This window comes from Pteropus medius, unplaced genomic scaffold (genome assembly GCF_902729225.1).
Source record: "Pteropus medius unplaced genomic scaffold, Ma_sr-lr_union100, whole genome shotgun sequence".
NCBI lineage: Eukaryota > Metazoa > Chordata > Mammalia > Chiroptera > Pteropodidae > Pteropus > Pteropus medius.
The window spans coordinates 2,498,774-2,521,577 of NW_024342471.1; the positions used below are offsets into that span (position 1 = coordinate 2,498,774).

General features: G+C 43.1%; 1 protein-coding gene and 1 pseudogene across 3 annotated transcripts in view; one reads left to right on the forward strand and one right to left on the reverse strand.

Moving 5' to 3' along the window:
- SLC23A2 (solute carrier family 23 member 2) overlaps window positions 1-22,804 on the forward strand; it is a 110,780-nt gene that overhangs the window by 68,285 nt on the left and 19,691 nt on the right. For all 3 annotated transcript variants that reach the window (XM_039863783.1, XM_039863782.1, XM_039863784.1), the window contains 3 exons: window positions 12,052-12,140; window positions 13,141-13,211; window positions 14,158-14,339. In XM_039863783.1, coding sequence (XP_039719717.1) covers window positions 12,052-12,140; window positions 13,141-13,211; window positions 14,158-14,339 — 342 coding nt within the window. The remainder of the gene's footprint in view (window positions 1-12,051; window positions 12,141-13,140; window positions 13,212-14,157; window positions 14,340-22,804) is intronic.
- On the reverse strand, window positions 19,238-21,112 carry LOC120603988 (heterogeneous nuclear ribonucleoprotein A1-like; annotated as a pseudogene).

Here is a 22,804-nt window from a genome sequence, read left to right on the forward strand (position 1 = left end):
GTCTGGCTTGTCTCTCCCCCTCTGTGAAGCACCTCTGATTCCCCAAGCCTCCTTTGTTCTCTCCTCTGAATTTCCACACATGCGTTTTGTGTACGTTCTTCTTCTGTGGCTCTTATTCTCCTTTGTCTTTTTTCGTTTTTGTGTCTTTTCCCACTGGATTGTGCTCCCCTCCTTGGTTCCAGGCCTCTAGCTTATTCACCTTTGCCTCCCTGCCCCCAGCTTAAATGGGTGTGGAGCTGGCCGAGGAAGGGAGGGAACGGTTCTTTTCTGTCACTTCCTGCAGACTTGCTTTGTCTTCTCCTGTCCCTTCTTCCGCCCTCTTCACACTGCAGCCTCTTCCTTAACCCCGGGGCTCTGCTCACAGAGTAGGGCCTGTGGAGACAGGACTGTCCTCAAGGGAAGGGCAGCAGAGTAAGCATGTGAGTTCTCTTTTGCTCTGTTTTAGTCTGAGGAAGGGCTTTGCCTTCCCGTTGGGGGAACAAGTTGACTACAGAAGGCTTGAGCGTCATGGACTGTATTCCAATGACTCAGAATCCTCAGGGACCTCAGGAGGCCTGCCCGTAATTTGGGGGACAGGAGAACATAGGCAGAACTGTGAGCAGCGTTAGGGCATTCTGGTTGGCGCATGGGCGCCACCCTGGGAAGGGAAGTGGTGGCTCCCTTACAGGTCTGCTGATGGAAGGAAGTCACGTGGACTGGAGGCTGTGGGCGCTGGCCAGTTCTTGGAGTTCTCAAAACCCCAGCTCTGTCCTGCAGCCACTGCACTGAGCAGATCCCTTACATTAGAAGGGAGGGTCTCCTCAGGAGACCTGAAGGGATGGGGAGGGGTATCATTGACCTGCTAGAGGAAGGAGATGTGTTCTGCGCATTCCAAAGAGGACTCGATCCATTTTTTTAGAGCCAGGTAGTTAAATTTGACTGGCAGCATCTTTTATTCTGTTGATATGGTATTCAAGGCTCTGTATTTCAAATCCGGAGTGTACTAAAAATCTTTTGTTGGCTGACTCAGGATCCTTACATAGGGTACTGATTCTCTGGGGAAATGTGTTTTTTCCTGAACAGCTGGCTCATTAAGGAGCTTATAGCCCAGACTATCAGAATTTGGGGCAGTGCCTATAGTTCAAAATTGTTGGTTGATCTGAAGAGGGAATGAAGATGTCTGTTATGGTAAAATACACATTGTGTATGGCTGTATCCTGGTCTCACGCCAAGATCAACCATAGTCAGCCACATTGTCAACCCTGGTTAAATCAAGTTGTTGGATATTTTAATTCTAACCTGTAATCCCATGGGCAGTCAGAATGAACAGTTCTCACTGTAAAGCAGTGGCTTACAGTATGTGGCAAATGATGGTTTCTTCTCTTTCACACATGGGGGAGTGGAACAAGCGAGCATGAGAAGTTAGAGGGACCTGCACAGCTTTACGACCTTGGACAGATGACCTCTCCTGCTCTGTTTCCTTTTGTGAAAATGAGAGGAGACTCTTCCTAAAGTATCCTGTGGATGACATTTTGCCATTATTTTAATGGACCTATTGTGATTTTACAGATTATTATAAACATCCTAAAATACGTTTGGGAAGTTAGAGTATATGAGTAATATGAAAAGTGTTGTAGTTTTGCTAAGTGCTAACACCGACCCTCATCACAGGCTGTGGATGGTCATTTTAACAGGCTTGTGTTGTTTGCTTCCTGGTCACAACAGGATCCAGTAAACCAATAAAGCAGTTGGAGCAGAGGGAACGTTAGGGTGGGGCAGAGCAGGAGCGAAGTGCTAATGTAGCCGAGAGTGGGGTTTATTCCCAGTATCTCAGCCATAGGATCGCCGATGGCCTGTGCATTTCTGATTTTTTGGGGGTGTTTTAGGGCAGTTCAGTACTCATTCCCTTAGGCTTAGAGCAGCAGAAGAAAAAGCTTTTCATGGTCAGCTTTCACAATTTCTAAGATTTTCAGACTTTTCTGACTCAGAGTGTTTTATGGTGCTGTGTGTAAGTTCTGTACACTTCTTTGTGTATTTGCCTACCACCTGCCACACACCCGATACTGTATCACACTGGATGCAGCAGCTGCCTGGGACATAAAGATCAACCACGGTCCATGCTTGTGTGGAGTGGGTCCTTTATTTTGAGGAAGTTAAGACAACTGCAGGTCTAGAGCAGAGAAAGGAAGAAAGTGTAAGCATCCCAATTTGGCTGTGACCAAGCCATCCTTCCTCCTCCCTCCTCATTTCACACAGGCACCCTGGAGAAGAGGGGCATGCTGTTTCTGGACATCTGTTTCATGCCATAAAAATAACCAGAATCGATAGGGAAACCAGGAAAGGAACACAGACATGTGCCTCTGCAGACCTGAGCACGAGCTCAGACTGCCAGCTGACATAAGATGTCACTATGTCACAAACGCCCCTTCGGGGGCATGTTTCCCACGGGCTGGGCTGAGGCCACACAAATGCGTCTGGTCCAGCGCAGGCCGCAGACCCTCCTTCCTTCACTGCACTTCTCCCCTGGCACGAGAGTAATAGCTCCTTTCCTTCGGGGACCGTGACTGCTTTTGAAATGGAGGTTGTGGGTCTCAGCCCCACTCGTGTGACTTCCATGGCTTTAGTGCTTCCCTGAGCCTCTGCCTGCAGGGGAGTGGGTGTTTTCTGCCATACCTGCTTCTTTCACCTTCTCCTTCTCTCACCTTTTTCTCCTTCCTCCTCCCCTTTGACCTTGCTCTCCTGTCCTCACTTTCAACCAAGTCTTCACTGAGTTCCCTTGAATGAGGTTTCAGCAATCTGTGGTTCTGTTTGATTAGTGATGTCAGCCCCACCACCGCTTGGGTCTGTTCCAGGAATTAGAATAAAGCCTTGGAAACCCTGATCTGGGCAGGGGTGCTAGCCCGCAGCAGTCTCCTCTTAGCTGCAGGGAGGACTCAGCGGATGCATCACCTTGGCTGCCTTTGCCTTTCCCAACAGAGACTAAGTCTTGGTAACAGCTCCCAGTTTCCCAGAGTCCCCGCCCCTGACCCCAGGTGTCATTGCAGAGCTGGGGGTGAAGGAGGGCCCTCCAGGATCCTGCCCTTCACCTGCCATGCTGACCTTCCCTGAGGTGTGGTAGGTGCTGTGTTTGGGGGGCCACCTACAGCCTTTTGCTCCAGGAGCCTTTTGGAAGCATCACTGTGAGCGCTTAAGCAAACGAAAAGACTGCAGGTAGGGTGGCCTCTCCCAGGGGAGCGTCTCCTGGCCATCACAGGCCTGTTATAGACACACACAACCTTCCTTTGCTGAGAAAAGGTAAAGTTTTCAGCAAAAGGGTCATTGTAGCCAGTGCAGCAGCCTGGCGTGTAACTGAGTTGTCCACCCTGAGGAGAGAGCTCCCGTCTTCCATCTCCTTGGGCTCTGGGGGCCTGGTACACACTGCGTGCTCGCTGAGTACAGTGATACCTCAAAGTCTCAAGTCTGGTGCTTTGAACTCTAGTTAGCTATTGATAAAACTTAGCAGAATGGAAAAATGCAATACTTAGATTGAGTTGGCGGAGACTGGAGTTTAACCCCAAATTCTTTTTCCTGTATATAAGTGTAGGTTACATGCATTCAAAAATATTTTATTATTAGTTTCAAGTATACAGTACATTGGTTAGACTTTCATGCATTATTTTGAACTTTAAAGTTGCAGATAGCATGCCGGCTCACCCCTGCATACTGTCCTGGGAATGAGGGTCTCCTGTATAACCATTTACCACAACAGCCGTTCTATCATGTCATCTAATGTGCAGGCTATATTTAATTTCCCAAGTTGTCCCTAAAATATTTTTTACGACTTTTCCCTCCACTTCCTTGAACCAGGATCCAGTCAAGTTCATGTGGTGCATTTGTTTTTGCGTCTCTCTGGTCTCAACAATAAACAATTCCCACCTTTTTCCTCCATATTACCACCCTTTTAAGGAGTCTAGGCCAGTTGTCTTGTCAAGTGTCCTGTGGTCTGAATTTGTCCAATTGTGTCCTTGTGGTGGCATTTGATTTGTTCCACAATCCCCCTTATTTGTTGGAAACTGGAAGATGGGGCCAGAGGCATAGTTGATGCAGGGTGAACATTTTTGCCAAAATTATTGTATAAGTGACTTCACATTCTGTGATATCATGCAGGCACACAGTAACAAGTTGTGGGTTTTTCCCACCAAATTAAAAAATTACTGTTCATTCGACTCATAATTTTTTATATAGTATATTAAAGAAATGGGGCCGGTGAGAACCTGGAGGTAATGACCTTGGAGGAGGGAGCTTTGCCTTGCTCCCCTAACCAACTGCGTTGGGAAGCTCTGACCTTAAAGATGGCATTGCTATCGTTCTACCATTTTCATGTGGTCAAACTGTCTGATCTCTCAGAGTCCCCTTCCTTCATCTGTAAATGGTAGTAATAATAAAATTGTTAGCGTCAAATGAGATAATGCTTAGCACCTGTCCACACTTGCCTTTGACTCTTATTTTGGTGAACCTTCCGGAAGGAAGGAGGCAGGCAGGCAGGCACGCACAGGGGAGCCAGAGGCGGGTTCAGTGGGCTAGGGCTGGGATGCCCGATGGAGCAGCATGTCCTGGGCGGTTGGGTGTGTTCCGTGGCCACACTGCCGTCACTTTTGTTCCTTCAACTTTAGCTTTTCTGGATGATCTCCCCCTTCAGCTAACACACTGTTTCTCTGTTAATATTTCTGATGCTCCCGGGAACTAGGAGACCGACAGGGTCCTCTTAGTATCTGTGGGGTTAATGAATATAGTTCTCCATAGTCTTTCTTTTTTTCCCTTTGACCGTCACATCCCACTTGCCTGCACATTCCCACATGCTGTGAATTGCTCTTCCTCATAGCCGACCGCCTCTCCCCTTTTATCCTTTTCAGACAGGTGACTGTCGTGGCAAAAGCTGTGCAGGATTAGAGCAGAATTACGTGGGCCTAGAGGACAGAGCTTCTCACCAAAACCAGGAGGGAAACTATTCTCTTTTTAAATTTTGTGTTTTTAATTAACTGTTTAACACAACGAGTATTTTAAAGAATTTGTTGTCCTCCCCCCTTTTCCACTCCCAGAAAGATACTTACTTAATAGACGTAATTTAAATCATATCTATTGAGGGGAAATTGACATACAATAACATATATGCCTTTTTACATGTACAGTTATGAAGTTTTACCTGTGTGTACAGTTATGTAACTGTAACCAAGAGAACATTGCCACATCCCAAGGAATTCCTTCATGCCTCTCTGACTGGCTAGATCTTTAAGTAATAAAAGCATTTTAGGCTAACAGCCCTTGACCTGAAATAGTTGATGCTATCGTGTTTGAAAAGGAAGTTATCAAAATCATAAACTAGCCCTGTGAAATTCCTGTGCTCTGTCTGGACAAAGCTGCCTGCTGTGGGCTATAACTTGGGAGGGGAGAGGCACCAGTCAGCTGCTTCCCACCAAGGTTCTCCAGGAGTCTCTGTAATTGAAAGTGCTGACAAGATGGTTCATATAATTTTTAGTATTTATCTGTAAAACCAGAATAACATGAACTTGAAGGTAAAGGTTACACTTGCCTTTAGTTCAGTTTTCTTTGCATCAACTTAAAATGGATTAGAGATCCAAATGCAGGAATCAACCCCTGTGAAGAGGAGTTTTATAATATCTAGACTGCATATGCATTTACCATTTGACCCGGTAACCCTGCTTCTAGATATTTGGCCTGAAGATACATGACCACAAATGCAAAATAATATATTGCTGTGTAATTTATAATGGCAAAATGTTAACAGCCTAGATCGCCATCTGTAAGAGACTGGCTGCTATGGAATATCACACAATGGAGTCCTATGCAGCCCTAAGAAAGAATGAGAAGAATTTCTCTGAACCGATATAGAGCGAGTTTCAGGATATATTGAAAAAGCAAGTTGAAAAAAGTATGTATGTGCATATATATAGTTTTGGTAAGAAAAAATAACAAGGATAAGTGGGAAATTAAAAAAATGGTTAACTATAGTGGGTAAGTGGGAATGGGTCGGAAGGGATAGGAATGGGAGTGAGACTTTTCCTGTTATATCCTTTTATATGGTTTGATTTCTAACCTGTAAGTGTTCGACATATTCAGAACATTGTCTGAAAGAATGAAGAAAAGCAAACCCTAAAATTGAATATGAACAGAAGCAAGTGAACCTAATTATATGTCAAATTGCTAAACACAGAGAGGAAAAGAATTAATTCACAGACTTTAGAACATAGTATTTCGTACACCTTGAATGGGATATCTTCTAAGGACAAAAAAGAAAAAAAAAATTGAAATCTTATACTTTGTAGTCTTGTTAGTAGTAATATTGGTATAATTCTGGAACTGTGTTATGATATTTATCGTAGGATAGAACAAATGAATAAGTATGTTGATGGTGTGAGAAATCAGGATGGTCAGTGTAGAAGGAGAGATACGAATACGGAAAGAAGGTAATCCAGTGGTGTTGGATTGAACTGGAGGTATCGTTACAACCCCATGATTCAAAAGAAATTGTATCTCTATTCACTAAAAGACACCTAGGAACAGTGAGCCCACCTAGTGCTCAGATCTTGGTTTCTAAATACCGTTTTCTATCAAAATGAACCAGGGTTCCTTAGAGAAGTGGTTGACTCCAGGGCTACAGCTGAGAAAAGTACAAGTTGACCCGAGAACATCTTGTGCCAGAAAGCAAGGAACTGCTCAAAAAGAGGGGGTGTGAAGGGAGTTAAGTCAAAAAGAATGGGAACCTGCTCAACTGGCTGCTTTGGGCAAGTTGGGACAATTTAATTATTGAAAAGAATAGTCATGGAAGTGAATATAGAACTAAATAGGAAGGAATTCATGCACCTGTAGTGAATTTCCAAGAAGAAAAAGAGTGATACAGTTGGGACAAAAAGGAAAGCTGTTTTTTACAAAAGGACACTAATAGATATGGATAGAATAATAAAATTGGAAACTCAAAATTTTAAGCCCAGTATGTAAGAATGTTAATAAGCTAGTGGTAATATAATAATTGCACAGTCTAAGAATTACCCTAGGGATTATGAATTACAAAAAGGAAAAGGTACTTTTAAAATGGGAAGTTCCAGCAGTCACTACCCAAACCCAGAATTCCCACTTTGTTGGACAATCTGAGGTGACAGGCCTCCTGATGTCATGCTATAAGAAGCACACACCACCCCAGCAGTCTCCTTGCCAAAAGTGTTTAGCCTGGTTCTAAACATGACACGTGATAACCATACGCAATATAGGAACTCTGATTAGATTGGAGGAGTGGGGCAGTTATAAGCACTTTTATAAACAAATTTAAATTTGGCCATAATATTAGGTTACATTATTAAATTAGTGTCACATTTCTTGGGTGTGATAAGAGGGAGGCAGTGATGGAACAGAAAATGCTTATTCTCGGGGGATGGCTGCTAAAATGATTGGGTAAAGTGTACCACCTCTGCAAGCTGCTTTCCAACAGTTCAGCTGGCAGATTGGTATATACATACAATAAACAATTGAAAAATATTATCAGTCAAGAGAAGAGTTTTAACAAATTATGTTTTGCTTTTCTTTAAAGGCACTTAGGACACACACTCCTGATGGCAAATTCAAAAATGAAACTACAGCTCATCAGAGCCAAGCTTGCTTTACATTTCTTAGAGATTGTTTTAAAATTGTGCTGCAGTTTAGACTCAAGTACAGGTTTATTTGGCAGTGAAGAGTTTTGTGTCCAGCTTGATTGCTTTCTTTAGGTTAAGGAAGCCAGGCACCGAGTTCGCACTCTATCTTGATGAATTATGTTTTTGTTCATCGTCTTTAAATGGTTTGGTTCTGGATAGATAGATATATTTCACACTTATGCTGCTGCTCCTAGGACTATCGCCTCTTAAACTTTTTAAGACCTTTCCCCTGATGGCACCAGAGGAGGATTGCAAGCCCCTGGGGTCTGTCGTTATTACCTGGTTTTGTCTTGAAAATTCATATACCTTTTACTCTCTATTCTCTACCCAGTGCTTTTAATCTAAAAGTCCTCTCCCACATTTGTAGTTAAAATGAACATGGCAGAAAGACCTTAACCTCTTATTTCTAGTTCGATAAAATTTCAAATAATATTATTTGTAAATAGCGCCTTCAATTTATTTATTCATTATTTATTAAGCAAAAGTTGGTGCCAGGGAGACAGTGATGGGTGAAACGGTCCCAGTTCCTGCTGTCAGGGCAATTCCAACCAATGGGGAGCTGAACAGGTCTGCACGCAGACCGCCTCAGTGCCCTGAAGGGAGGGGACAGAGGCCGAGGTGCATGTGGAGAGGACCCTGGGATGGCAGGCTATTTGAGCCAACACCACAGGATTAGTGGAGTCAGCCAAACAAAGACTGTAAACTGAGCTGGGCCACCGCCTGCCTGTCAGAAGGCCTTCAGGATCCTTCAGTAGTTTCCTCCTTGCCTGCAGGAAGAATGCAGGGTCTGCCAGAGGTCCCCTCTGATCATTACCACATTAGTCCCTGTGTTCCCACCCACAGTAAAGTGTCTGCAGTTCTCTAGGATTCCTGGGGTCTGTGACCCTTGTGTTGCACATACTCTTCTCTTGGCCGGAACTGCTCATAATCCCTTGCATATGTGATGATATGCTTCTCGTCCTTATGCTTAATTGTTTCTCCTACAGAGTCCACAGCACCTTGCACCGTCCACATCCCTGCACTTTATGTGTGGCTGTGATTAGTCTCCTTCACATGACAGAAACCCTTCAAGGGGCCAGGGGTTGTTTTTCCATCATTGTACCTGCCTATAATTGTACCTCTGTCAAGCAGATGTTTCTCAAGTGACCAGAATGATAAATCCCTTCATGGGATTGTCAGTCTTTGTGGTGCCTCGTGCCTCAGCTTCACCCAGAAGTCATTGTTCAAAAATCCAGATTCAAGGACCCCACCTGCAACTTTGATTAACCAAGATTGGGTAAATGCAGAAATCTCCATTTTTAATTAGTAACTCCAAGGAATCATGAAGCAGCTTCTGGCGACTTGGGGGGTGGCTTATAGAAATTATGGTCACACACTCCTAAGTAGTAGGGGAACACATTACAAATCCTAAGAAGTAGACCCTGGAATATTTCCTGGAGAAGGTGGTATTTGCTCTGTGCCTTGAATGATAAATGAAAATTGAATATTAGAACTGAGTTGATGACAGAAGGGATGAGCAAAGGCCCAGAGGCAAGAACCCGGACTGTTTTGCTTGGAGTGCAGGTGTGTGAAGGGGCCAGTAAGAGGCGAGGCCAGGGAAGGGATTGGGGTCACTTGGTTACTGAGGAGGAAATGAGGCACCTCCAGCAGGGTTGAACAAATTAAGAACTTGTCTGGGGATGATTGGGTTCTTCTGCTGTCCTGAGGCTAGAACCTGACATGGGAATGCATCACGACATTTGGTGATGGCTAGTAAGTTTAAAAACTTTCATCTGCAAAAATTCACCATCTCTTCACATATTTAAGATATGCTTTCCTTGTACACAATGTTGGCAAACTTTTTCTGTAAAGAGACAAGTAGTAAATATTTTAGGCTCTGTGGTCTGTTGTGACTGCTTGACTGTCCCATAGCAGCATAAAAGCAGCTGTAGATACCTCGTAAATAAACGAGGTGGCTGTGTCCCAGTAAAACTTGACTCACAAAAACAGGTTGTTCACCAGATTTGGCTCACGAGCCAGTTCACCAAACCCTGGTGTAAAGAAGGGCACAATATTTGTTTCCTTTCCAGTTGTCAGTACAGAATAAAAGAGCAGGTAGTTTTGTCTGTCTGAGGGCTCCGGGGAGATGAGGTTGGTGCTCTTGTGAGTGAGATGTAGAGGAAAGATCCCTAAGATTGACCAGCTTCATGCTGGGAAGTGCCTGAAAAAGCTGCTTTATCAGATGAGAATATCAAGTGCTGTATCATGCTCAGTCTTTCTTTTGGAAAATTGGCTTTGTTGCTTGTGATTTAAGAAGCTTTTATTTAATAGAGTCATTTGTTCTTGTGGCAACTTTCCCTAAGAATATTTCACTCAAGCCATTGATTTATGCTGCCAGTAAAGGAGACCACACTTAACTTCTGGGGTACTGACTGCTGTTTACTGTAAAGCGGCCACTTGTCCTTCAGCCACTACTGCTGCTGGCAGGCAGTGTGCGTGTCTGAACAATGAAAGTGTAAGCTGGCGAGCGCAGCCTTCCACATCTCGGGAGACCTTGTTTAGGGCAGCACATGTGGAGATTTCCTGTTATCACCCACTTTAAAAGGAAGCAGGGTCCTGGTTGCTTGAAAGTGAGCTTCTTTTTATCAGATCTCTCAAGGCCCTTGGCCATGGTGAAGCCATAAACTGCTTGCCCCAAAAGGTGCCCGGGCAGTGGTCAGGTTCACACCAAGGTTGAGAATAGTCAATGCCACCAGGAGTGGCACCCAGAGCCAGTCTTCACTCTCTCATATCAAAGGTATCACCAATGCAGCGTTGATTGCAATGTCCCCAAGGACGAGCTCTCTAAGTGAAATCCATATTACATTGCCCTAGGATGCACTGCCTGAAATCTGAAACAACAGTAAAACAATGCTGTTTGGACCATTTGAGATTGCATCCATTCCTAACTAGATGCTGACCTCCCTTTACCTTTTCTGTCCATTTCTGAAAAATCGTGCTTAAGGAGCTTGTGTAAATGAAACTGTTTTCCCTTTTGATATACATTCCCACTTCAGGTGACCTTCGCCTGCACTTTTGATGGTACTATACCTTGGGTCCCTCCGACAGGTAATTATAAATGGATGGTTGGTGGAGGGCATGCCCATATGAGTGGCTGCCAGCAGTGTATCTGGTCTGTACTGTGCAGCCTGCCCCTGTGTCTTAAAGCCATCAGCCTGCTTATTCTCAGTTGATGTCATTGCATGATAAAAAATGGGCAGGAGAACAAGAGAATCTTGGTTCTCATCTGGCTCAGAATGGTGTGTGCTGACTCTAGGCTCGTAAAGCAGCTGCTTGCCCTTCAGCCAACGCCATTCTGTTTCTCAGAACAGTTCCTGTTTCAGTCAGGGCAGGACAAGCTGTCAGCTCAGGGGAAGCAAGCCGGGTTGCCCTCCCGCTGGCCAGGACACCGATAACAAGGCTGCTTGGTGGTATTTAAGAAGGATCTGGATGTCTGGGAGCTCCTAGCTCTGCAAACAGAGGCCAGTTTTATATTTTACCCTGAAAATAATGTTAAAAGTTAAGATCAAGTTCTCAGCCCATAAAGCCATCTTAATACAACTGTAGCTGAAATGCTTTACATATCCAATAAAAAATGGCAAAATCTTTTGAATTTAAGTAGTTCAAGAGTTCAAGTTAATATGATGTATCTATAATATAATTGATGGCATCTTAGTGTTTCCACGTTTACTTTAAGGATTGTGGGCAGGAGATCTTAAGGAGAGTCTGAACTTCCTAGGTTCTTTAAAAATAAGGTTTAGAACACTTTTCGAGTCTTTCTTACGATTCAGAGGAATATTATATCTACTGTTGATTTGTAACTTACAGCTTTCCTTTTCCTCAATAGATCTAGATCACTAATGTGATCTTAATGCTTATCTTCTATGATTTAGGGCAGTTTTTAACTTATAAAATGGAACAATAGAGGAAGATAAAAATGTTTTCTGTAATAACCGATAAAAATTTGAAAGGGAGGATGAGGTGGAGGGTGGTGAAATAGAAGACGTACACTGATGTTTAATGAGGAGCGCACAGCTCAGCAGGAAGGAGATGCCCAAATGCCCAACATCCCCTACCCCCAAGGGGAGAGGCGGCGATGGCAGGGGCCAGTGTTGGGTGCTGGTGCTAACTGTAGGGCTCCCCTGTGGCCCACCCTGGGGGGAGAGCAGCAGGAGGGGAGGACGGAGAAGCCAGCGGCCCTGGCTGCATGGAGAAGAGATCTTTGCGGACTGGGGGTTCTTTCTTCCAGGTGTGCCTGCATTTACTCATGGGCTGTTTGTCTATGGAAAAGACTGTTAAGCTGTCAAATAGTGAACTACCTCGGTAGTTCCTGATGCCGTGATCATGGTTTTGGTCTCGTTTCTTTTAGGTTACCCCTGTTTCAGGCCAGTGCTTTTGCATTTCTGGCCCCTGCTCGAGCCATCCTGTCTTTAGATAAATGGAAATGTAACACCACAGGTAATTGCAGTTATTTCCACATATGTCATTGGGGTCCTTTAATGCAGGTGATAAAAGGGAGGCCTGGACATGTTGCCCTCAGCAGTGTTAAATCCTTTCTGGAATTAGGCACAGAACATACAAACCAACAGCTTAGAACACTCCAATCTGTGGATCGTGTTTCTGTCTCTCTCTTTCTATCCACTCGTTCATCCCTAATCCCAGAGCAAGTAAGGACCAGAAGGGACCTCATTTCTCTATGCTAATGAAATTGATAAGTATGGGAATGAAGAGAAAAATATTTGTGCTATTTTTCTGCCTCTTTCTTTCAGTGGATTTTATGAACCACCAGTAATCATTCTCTTTGTCGCATCAGCATCCCTTCTCTGAAACATCTCTGCTTTTTTAAGGATCTGGCTGCTTTGGTTTTCTGCAAATGACTTTCATCCCCTTCCTCCCCGCTTAGTGATTGCAAAGATCCTTAAGTAACCCTATAAAGTCAGGAAAAGATGAGATAGGGGGTTTGAGAAAACCAGACCTGTTGTACTCTTAAAATACTGTTCCATTTTTAAGTTCTGGGAGCAAAGTTTTTCCAACCTTCATTTCCTTCCTTGCTCCTAGGAGTTACTTTGTGACCACTGATTGGATTTAGGAACTGGAGAAGGCTCTCTGCTTTATCTAGGTTTTCACAACCTTAGGCAACCTTGCTATTGGGCATTGCAATGAGCTGCTTGCACAGGTTGGTCTTTGTGTGAGGCTGCCACTAGCAACGTGCATCACCAGTTCAGTCAGCTTCTGACATGCTGGGAGCTCTCAGTCGATGAATAAATTTGGTTAAATTAGCACTGGGGAACCCACCTTTCAGTATGGTAAGCCGTACTGTTGAATTTTAGGGATGGGTATTGGTACAAATATACTTAAAAGAAGGAGGAAATTCTTCTTAAAAAGAGTAAAATGAGTGTGTCCTATGAAACATCAGTGTCACTCCAAGAAAAATTTTGTCTTTGTTTTTGTTTTCAAGATGTTTCAGTTGCCAATGGAACAACAGAACTGTTACACACAGAGCACATCTGGTATCCCCGGATACGCGAGGTAAAAGATGAACATTGTCTGCTTGTGGCTTCTTTGTGTTTCCGCTCAGCTTCAGTGTTAGTTGTGCCCAAGAAGCTGCAGTTGCTTGCACTAAGCCCTTCTTTTCATCTACTGACATGTTTACTTCTATTCAACTAAACTTAGGTTAGTGTAACTAAACTAAATTTACGAAATAAAGCACGTGGAAATGCTTTACTCAACCAGATAGGATCACCCTTCATTTCCCTCCTTCTTTCCTCTGGTGCACCCACAGACCTGCCCACTTACACCCTCCAGCCTAACCAGCCAAAGGGCGTGGCTCCCTTGGATGGAGCAACAGAGGCTTGTCAGCAGGCAGCACAACTGTCATTCTGGACTCCGTATTTGCCTGTATTTGTGGAAAGAATTAAAGATAATTGTTTACTACAGTGCACTCGAATAGGTCTGGGAGTCTTCAGCCTTGAAGAATGACTGACAGTTTACCCAGATCTTTCAGAGCCTGTAAGATCATTCACCACTAGTTTAGAACCAGCACAGCCGTTCTGCACAGGAGAAACATTCCTTCAGAGTTTTTGTCAATAACACTATCTTTTAAATGTGCTGCAGGGGCTCACTTTTTAAAGTCAAGAAGCTTTATACTGCAGTGTTCCTTTGAGGCTGGTTTTGAATGCCATGTGTCTTAAATAGGAATTATGAATTACATCTGTCTCATTTATCAATGGAAATGGCAAGTTGGCTTTGTATCCAGTGCCCATTTCTATAACATTCTTACTTTAGTCAGGGCATACTTAAGTTTGATAGGCCCTAGTCACACCCGTTGGTTTCTTTTGGAATTCCTGGGAATTTTTCAGCTGTGTCCTGCCTGTTTTATAACTCAGTGCCTTGCAGAATTATCGGTTGTGGTTACACTTTGAGTATGTGATGTATGAGCAGCTTACTGTCATGTCTGTGCTCTCTCTTGTTCCAGATCCAGGGGGCTATCATCATGTCCTCACTGATAGAAGTGGTCATCGGCCTCCTAGGCCTGCCCGGTGCTCTGCTGAAATACATCGGGCCCCTGACCATAACGCCCACGGTGGCCCTCATTGGCCTCTCTGGTTTCCAGGCAGCGGGAGAGAGAGCAGGGAAGCACTGGGGCATCGCCATGCTGTAAGTATCCCGAGACCACCCAGTGGTGGACAGTAAAAACCTCCCCTCTTTCCACCACCGAGGGACACAGCCTCTTGGGCTGTTTGAACATTTATACAGACTTTAGGAGATAGTTTTGGGGCTTTTTAAAGTAAGAATAGTCTGATAGTTTAAACTTTATTTGCTTTGTGCCAGGGAATTATTTAAGGGTTTTTTAGACCCAGAGATTGGGAAGTGACTTGCCGTCAAGGTATGCCAAAGACACATTTGTCACTGATGTGTAGGGGAAGCGCTATAAGATTTCAAACTTTGAGAGGATGTAAGATGGTGGTGTCAGTAGTTCTTAACTTTTGAGGTCATGACAAGTCTCCTGCGTATAAATTGAAATACTGAGAACCTGAATCCTTTAGGTCAGCAGTTCCCAACCTTTGCTCCCATGAGACTCTAATGCCTGATGATCTGAGATGGAGCTGAGGCAGTAATGCTAGCGCTGGGGAGTAGCTGCAAATACAGATGAAGCTTTGCTTCTTCACCCACTGCTCACCTGTTGTGTGGCCTGGTTCCGGTACCGGTCTATGGCCCAGGAGTGGGGGACCCCTGCTTTAGGTGAGACTCAAAAATACTTCCAGATTGGCAGGCGGGAGAGGCTGCTGGAGGATTCGTTGGCATTGACGGAGACATGGCTCCCCGGGCCAAGCCAAGTTCTGCACATCTGTGGGGAGGCCAGAGTCCTACTAGTCAGTGCTGGTCCTTGCATAGAACTTTAAGCTGCTTACCTCTTTAAGTGATGACAGTAAAGACATTCAAGACTTTGATGATGATATTATAAAAGATTATTAGCAGCATGGAATTCTGAAAACCACAGACAGAACACACAAATAGAAGACACATTGTGTGTCTACAGAGCATATGTAAGAGCCAATCATATAATAGAGAACCAGTAACATTTCTAAAGCAAATTAATAACACAAGAGCATTTCCAGTTGTTTTTGTTTTGCCTTGTGAAATATTCTGTAATTATTCAATAACAAGCAGCCCTTGCTGAGCCTCTGCATCGGTGCTTTACATAACACTTACCGTATTATTATAAATTAAGGTAGGTATCGGTGCTACCCTCATTTAACAGCTAACGAAGGGGAGACACAGTGATGTAGTTAGTTGTCCAGGATCACACAGCTAGTAAGTGGCTGAGATGGTTTTCAAAACCCATATAGCCTAAATAGAACTTAAGCTATAACACTAAATCTGCTTCTTTGTGTTAGAACATGATGTACAAATAAAGTGAATTCTTGCATAATTGGAGCCCATATATCATTACAAATTAAGATATGTGAAAATATCCAGGATTATTCTTAATTTACTCATTTCACTAAAAGTTGGCCAGTAGTCTCCACACCAGGTTGGGTGTGTAGAAGGCTTGTAAGAATGTTCATTTAGTGAAATGTATTAAGCTCTAAAAAGGAGAAATAGTATTTACCATCATTCAGTTATCTTAGAAACCAACAAAAGGGTGAATAAAATCCCCAGCTCACTTAGAAGCTAAAAAACAAAACAAAAGACAAAAACCTCACTGTTATAAATAACTTGTAGTCAGAGATGAAATTGGAACGTCTTCACAATTGCTGATAATTTAAAAAACGATAGTAACAGCACTAATCACACTTTACAGAGTAGTCAGAGTTGTCCTTGAGGAAATTTATTACCTTAAAGGCCAATGAAGTACATGAAGAGCTAGCTCCAGAAACTAGAAAAACAATAAAAATGAGCCCAATGAAGGCAGGTGGAAAGACTTAATAAAGATACAAGAAATATGAAACAAATAGAAGTAACAAATCCCAAAGCTGGTCCTTTGGAGAATAACATGTAGACAGACTTCTGGCAAGGCCAATTAGATTAGAAGGGACTGCTTGCACAAATAGAAGAATAAAACTGTAGGTCCAGGGAGGACGAGTTAAATCTATACTCCCTCCTCCCAAATTAAAATGAATAATAATAATGGTTTTCCAGAAAAGCATAAATAACTAAAATTAATTCCTCTGACCGTAAGCTCTGTTGGGCTCATCAGAACTTGATCTTGAGTCTCCTCCTTGCCACTTGCTCATCCCCTAGATCATCTCATCCACGGAATCAGCTAACAGCTGTTAGGGTGGTGACTTACAGATACTGCCCCTGACTTGCCCTCTCCATTTGCCGTTATACAAAACATCTCAAACTGTAAAGGAAGAAACCGCCAAATGTTTGATTCCCTCCTTGTCCGCCAAGCCAGTTCCTTCTCTTGTCACCCTCCTTTTACTCAGTGGCACAAACACCTCAGTTTCTAAGCTAGAAACCCTGCAGACATCCTTGACTCTTTGCTTTCCCCAGTTCCCCATGGACAGCCCACCATTCTGTCCCACCTTCACAACAAAATCTTGGGTTTGTCCTCTGGGTCTTCGCGGCCACCACTCTTGACCAGCCTCACCCTTGACCATTGCTTCCAAACCAGTCTCCAGGTTCTCTTTGCTCCCTCCTGTCCATTCTCAGTCCTGGAAGGTGCTTGGTCCCTGTCTCCTCCTTTTGAAACTCCAGTAGAACACATGCTAGAGTTCCAGAAGCCGTGAGGTCTTTTCATCGTTCCAGTGTCCGAAACCTCGTCCCCTGCCCCTTGGTGGTTTGTTTATATCCCCGGTTGGGCGTTCAGGGTGTTTTCATGCTGGAATCTCAGGTGTTCAGAGGTGGGAAATGATTTCAAATTATTTCTCAAATGCCTTCCTCCCCTCCATTCATGCTTGTCTCTTTCTGGAACTTCTAGAATGTTGGACCTCCTGAACTCTTTCTTTGGACCTCCTGAACTCTCGCTCTGCTTTCCTCTTCTGTTTTTTATCTCATCATCTTTTTTTCTCTATTCATGGGAATCTTCCTCAGTTTTATCTGTGAATTTTTCTGTCGAGCTTTTCATTTTTCCTCTCATGTTTTTGAGTTTGCAAGAGCTCATCTTTTGTACTAGAGGTGTCACTTCTCTAAAGGCAGAGACTCAGCTCTGTGCTGGTCACCATGGCACCCACAGCACCCTGGCTCACCATCTGTCACAGAGAAGTGTTGGGTAAGCAGGTTGTGAATAAGTGAGGGGAGGAGCACGGGACATGAGCATAGTTGTGATCACAAGAAAAGTCAAGAGTGTGTCGAAGGACTTTTATCCCTAAAAGAAGCCCTGGGCTCCAGTGATTAGGCAGTGAGTGTATCACATCCTCAAAGAAAAGAGAACACACGCACCATTTAAACTGTTCTGGAGCTTTGAGAAAGAAGAGAATTTTGCAGTCAATTTTATCTTAATGTCAAATGCTGACAGAGTTACTACAAAAGGGAGAGTCTGACCAATTCTTTCTTCCTGGGGTTGTGTAAAACCCTGAGCTGAGTTTACATGTGTTCAGGTAGTATTGCGCTAAAGCTCAGCGTTTTTCTCTACTTAAGGCTCCTTGTAATCTTTTAAAACGCAAGTATGCACAAGACTCTTGAAAAAAGGGCCTTCGTTTCCAGCTCTGCACACGGTTATTGTACTTTTTTTTTTTTACAATACTATCTGTAAACATCCAGGAGGAATGTTCTTTGGAACATTGTTTGGGAAAATGCTGGTACAGATAATACAATAAAAGAACAATACATTTTGTGTCATTTCAAGAACTCAAAGATGATTATATATTAGAAAATGTATTAATAAAATCCATTATGGGTCCATGTGGATTTTATTAATAAAAACCACGGTGATACATACAGTCATTCAACCTGTATCCCTGCTGGAAGTGTTAGCATTCATCATTCTTAGTGGTGAAAGACAAGTCAGGCCTACCTATTGAAATCAGAAATTGAGATAAGCATGTTTATCATCACTAGTATCATTTAAAGTTATCTTGGATGTGCTAACCCATGTGAAAGAAAATAAAATAAAATAATGTGGATCAATACCAGAAAGGTCAGGGAGAAGGAAATAGTGACTTGCCCTTATAAAATTTAAAACACATTCCAGAGCTTAATAACGAGAGTGGTCCTAGGTCAGTAATGACTTTGGCAGAGTAGAACAGGAGGGATAGAAATAAAACCAAGATAAAGTTCATGTTTAGTATATGATGCAGTCATATTTGATAGCGGTGGGAAATGGAAGAATTGTGTGGGAAAAATGAGATAATTATTTGGAAAAAAGTTAGATTCCTACTTTATATTAAATCACATTTCAGTTAAATTAAGACTTAAATGTAGAAAAAGTGCTGGAAGAAAACCAATATAAATATTTAATCTTAAAACAGGGAAGATTCCCCCCCCCAAGAGTATATTAAATTGTTTATTCATTACATATTATAATGGATGATACACAAGTTTCATCCCCATCTATAATTTTATCTGGCATCATAATTTATTTTAGATATATTGCATAGTATATGCCAGTAATCATTAATAACCAAATAAACTTCATGACTGCTTGGGTGACCCTTTTAACGGTGAACTTCACGTTATAACAGAATAACTGTCAATTCAACTACACCAGGGTTTTTGAAGACAATGGCTTCTGCACCCAAGCAGGTTGTAAATAAATTTCAAATGGAACTGGCATCCCCCAAAGGGATTGTAACTTCACACTGTTGGGGTCATTTACTAAGATGGCTTCAGAGTAGACTAACTTTACACAACACATTTTTAAAAAGATACATTTATTCAGTGTTATGATTAGACTGTTAACATTTAGCAATCAACAGCATGAATGCAAAAAAAAAAGTACGTTAATATACCCTTTGCTGGAATGCCGCTACACTTTCTACAGAACTGAAACTACACTTTCTACAGAACTGAAACTAAAATAAACCATCACACAATGTCACAAATACAGTCCTCAAGTTAGAGTTATTTGCCCATACACGAGTGTTGACTAAAACGTGTCTTTGTAGTGGCTAGGCCCTGTCACCACTGTACAACACAAATCCGTTGTAACCTGTAGATTCCCTGTTCTCTGGCTCGCCTCTCCCCCTAAGCTTAGTTTCCTGCCAGTAATTAAAACCTTTTGCCACTGCCGTAGCTACTGCTGCTGCTGGAACCGCCATAAGCCATCTTGGTTTCATGGTTGGGCAAAGGATTGGTCTCCACCACCTTAGAAGCTTCTGCCTCCAAAGTCTTCCTCCTTTCATGGGTCCAAGGTTCAAAGATTGATAGTTGTAATTGTCAGAATCATTGTAGCTTCCACCACCTCCAGAAATGCTTCCATCGTTACCAAATCTATTGTAGCCATCCCACGGCCACTGTGTCCTTTACTGCTGCGGCTGCCACCAAAGCCATCCTGACCACTGAAGTTTCCTCCATGACCGAAGCTGTCATTCCCACCAAAACCACCACCACCGATGCTTCCAGAACCACGTCAGCCTGTTTGGCTGGAGGAAGCCCCAGCCATCTCTTGCTCTGATAGGGCTTTCCTTCCCGCACAGTTATGCCTTTCACAATGTGGTATTTCTGAATGACAGTCTTGTCTCCAGAGTGATAGTCATCAAAGGTTACAAAAGCAAAGCCTCTCTTCATGCCACTGCCTCAGTCAGGCATGATTTCAGTCATTTCAGTTCCCCATACTGTTCAAAATAATCTCTTAGGTGATGTTCTTCAGTGTCATCTTTAATGCCACCAGCAGAAATCTTCTTTACAGTGAATTGGGCACCAGGTTTTGGAGACCCTTCTTTTGGGATGGCCCTTTTTGGTTCTGCAGCTCTTCCATCCACCTCGTGTGGCCTTGCATTCATGGCTGCATCCACCTCTTCCACAGTGGCACACTGGACAAGCCCAAAGCTTCCGGAACGCTTGGAGTTTGGATCGCTCATCACCCCACAGTCTGTGAGCGTTCCCCAATGCTCAGAATTGCTCCCCAGACACTCATTGTGCTCAGACCTCCGATGAAGAGCTTCCTCAGCCGTTTGGGCCCTTGGGAGACTCCAACTTAGACCTGACGACCACAGGAGGGGAGACTTTTTAACGATGCTTATTTCTTGGAATCCACAGATAGAAGACAGGATCTTAAAGCAGATAATGAGAAAAGATCAGTAAATTTTACTTCTAATGCATTCAAAACTCATATCAAAAACCACTGAAACTAAATTATAAATGAATCTGGGAAAATATAACCAATTTCACCAGAAAGGCCAATGTCCCCAGTTTATAGTTCCACTAATTGATTTAAAGGAGAGCGAGTCCTGGTGGAGTAATGGATGAAGGATATAATATGAATAGCCATTTAAGAAATACAAATAGCCGATTAATGTGTAAAGAAGGGTTATCCCCCTCCCCCAGTGCATATGAAAATGCACATTCACAGGGATTCTGTGGGCAGTGGGGTAGTGGTGATGGATTAGGTTTTACAACATGGGTCCTAGGTCTCCAAAAGAGGTGGCATTTAGAGACAGTCTCTGGAGAGTAAATGTGTTAACATTTCTAATACCATGCATAGGTCCTTGTTGGGAACTGTGTTTTTACTGAGAAAACTTGCATTTTCGTTACTTTTCTTAGGCATAATTTCAAACTTATTCAAAAGTAGAGGAGTATAACATGAACCTTCCAGTACCATCACCAAACACTCAGAAGAAATCTCATTTTATCTGTACCCTCAAATGTATTTAAATTCTAGTCATTTGAAGTTTAACAGTAATTAAACAGGGAAATCTAAAGTAGTAGTCCTTCCCACCCATCCCCATCCCTTAAAAAATCTCATGATTAGTAAAACTTTAATATTCTTTTATATTTTGTATTGTTCATGCATAAATATAAGCATACTTACACAACTTTACCATTATAAGATGATAAAGTTTTTTAAATTGGTAGAGATTTGAAAGTATGATAAGACTCTATATTACAGAGAGTAGCAAATGAATGTCCTTGGTCCCTGGGTGGAACTGTAAATTCACCCAACCTTTCTGTACATATTTGGCAGTTTGTATCAGAAGCTTTTTAATCAGGTGTTTACTGTTCACAGATCCGTCCCAGTCCTAGGAACTTGTAAGGAGATACTGAGGCAGGTCGGGGAAGGGTGATCTATCACCGTGTTTCTGTTGCTCCCAGCGTCACACCGTGTGGGAACTGTTAAACGAGATGTGGTACAGCTATAGGGCTGAATGCTAAGCAGTCACTAAGATGCTGTTTCAGATTTCCATCTGTTGAGGTTGTGTCATTAACAGGGCTACAAGCTGGTTGGGAAGTGGTATGTAAAGTATGATTTCACTTTGGGTCAGATGATGGATGACATGTTTATGCTCTGAGGACAAAGATGATTTCAGGCAGTCCTGTCTCCCTCTCTATTCCCAGATGGCACATCAATATCCCAGGAATGGAAGCCGATGGGGTGATAGACCAGAATGCTCCATGGTTGTCACCCAGTGGGGATGATGAGAGATCTTTAAGATCTTGTCTTTTTTTTTTTGCTTATCTGCCTTCTATAATTTTCCTACATTTTAGTACGTATTTTTTGAAAAATATTTGTAAGGTAAAAGAAAGGTCAACAAATAAGCGACATGTGAACATGAGGTAGAAAGAGCCAGCTATGGCGGACCAAACTCTGGCCAGAGGATCTAAGGCTCAGACCCTTGTCTCTTCTCTGCTAGTCCAAGGTGTGTGAACATGGGCACGCCCCGCCCCGCCCGCGCCCCCACCTTCTGCCTCTGCTGTGAGGTTGCCTGCCCTGCCTGCCCCACAGGTGTATTTGAGGATAACCATAAATTAGAAGTAGATGGATTTTAGAATGGGAAGAAAATGGAGCTCTCATCTGCCTAGCCCATTCACTCAACTCGCACTGCCAGATTTAGGCCTGAGATTTAGGTGTCCTTCCTTGAATTTTGTATGTGTCCCCCTACCTTTTATAAACAGGCTTTGAAAAGCGAACACCACAGTTCAGGCGTAATTGCCCCGTGGGATGTCACGTAAAATAATAATAATAGCAGACTTGGGGTCTTTTGGGATCTCAGAGTGTTCACTTTGAAATTAATCGGTAGCATTTTTTAAAACCTGAATTTTTCATTTTTGTCTAAGTTTAAAACAAGGCAGTTTTAATATCCTTCATTGCCGTATCGTTTTTTGTTGTAGTAGTTGTTGTTAAATTCCACCACCCCAGGGAAATTGGAATAACTTGAGCACTATGTATGTTTTCAGTGTTTTCAACCTTGAATTGGTACTGGCCTGGTGACTTTGTGGTAGGCCAGAGACCCTCGACGCCCAAGTAGGTGGGGGGAGATGGTGAAGCAGCACAGCCCTGTTCTGCAGCCGGCTACTGTTCGTACCTCATTAGATACATGACAGGAAAGCTGCACTTGACCAGCGAGATCAGAGCTGATAATTCCATTTCAGCAATTAGAACTGTACCCAGGAACCATTAAGCTTAGCTCTGATGGAGAACCCACTCTTCGGCCAACTGTGTCTTGGGTTGTAAGTCAAAGAGTGATTCCCAGTGGGTGATGAAACACACCATTGTGTGTATGCCTTTATTGCTTCAG